Source organism: Sinocyclocheilus anshuiensis, unplaced genomic scaffold (genome assembly GCF_001515605.1).
Source record: "Sinocyclocheilus anshuiensis isolate Anshui unplaced genomic scaffold, SAMN03320099.WGS_v1.1 scaffold968, whole genome shotgun sequence".
Classification (NCBI taxonomy): Eukaryota; Metazoa; Chordata; class Actinopteri; order Cypriniformes; family Cyprinidae; genus Sinocyclocheilus; species Sinocyclocheilus anshuiensis.
Window position 1 is genome coordinate 486263 of NW_015549636.1, and position 206 is coordinate 486468.

The window sequence follows — 206 nt, forward strand, 5'->3', positions numbered from 1 at the left end:
AGGTTGAGACACTGCATCAGTTCCTCAGAAAAGAGGAGGAGAGCAGGATAGCGGCTCTAAATGAAGAGGAGAAAGAAAAGAGAGGGAAGATGGAAAGAATAATACAAGGAGGAATACTGTCTCTCTCTGACAGAGTCAAAGAACTGGAAGAAGGAATCGAGGATGATGACATCACCTTTCTGCAGGTTGGTACACACACACACACA

The 206-nt window shown here is 44.7% G+C and overlaps 1 protein-coding gene across 1 annotated transcript in view; it reads left to right on the forward strand.

Annotated features, from left to right (window-relative positions):
• trim35-1 (tripartite motif containing 35-1) overlaps positions 1-206 on the forward strand; it is a 4335-nt gene that overhangs the window by 1695 nt on the left and 2434 nt on the right. Inside the window, exon 3 of the mRNA XM_016448787.1 lies at positions 3-185. Coding sequence (XP_016304273.1) covers positions 3-185 — 183 coding nt within the window. The remainder of the gene's footprint in view (positions 1-2; positions 186-206) is intronic.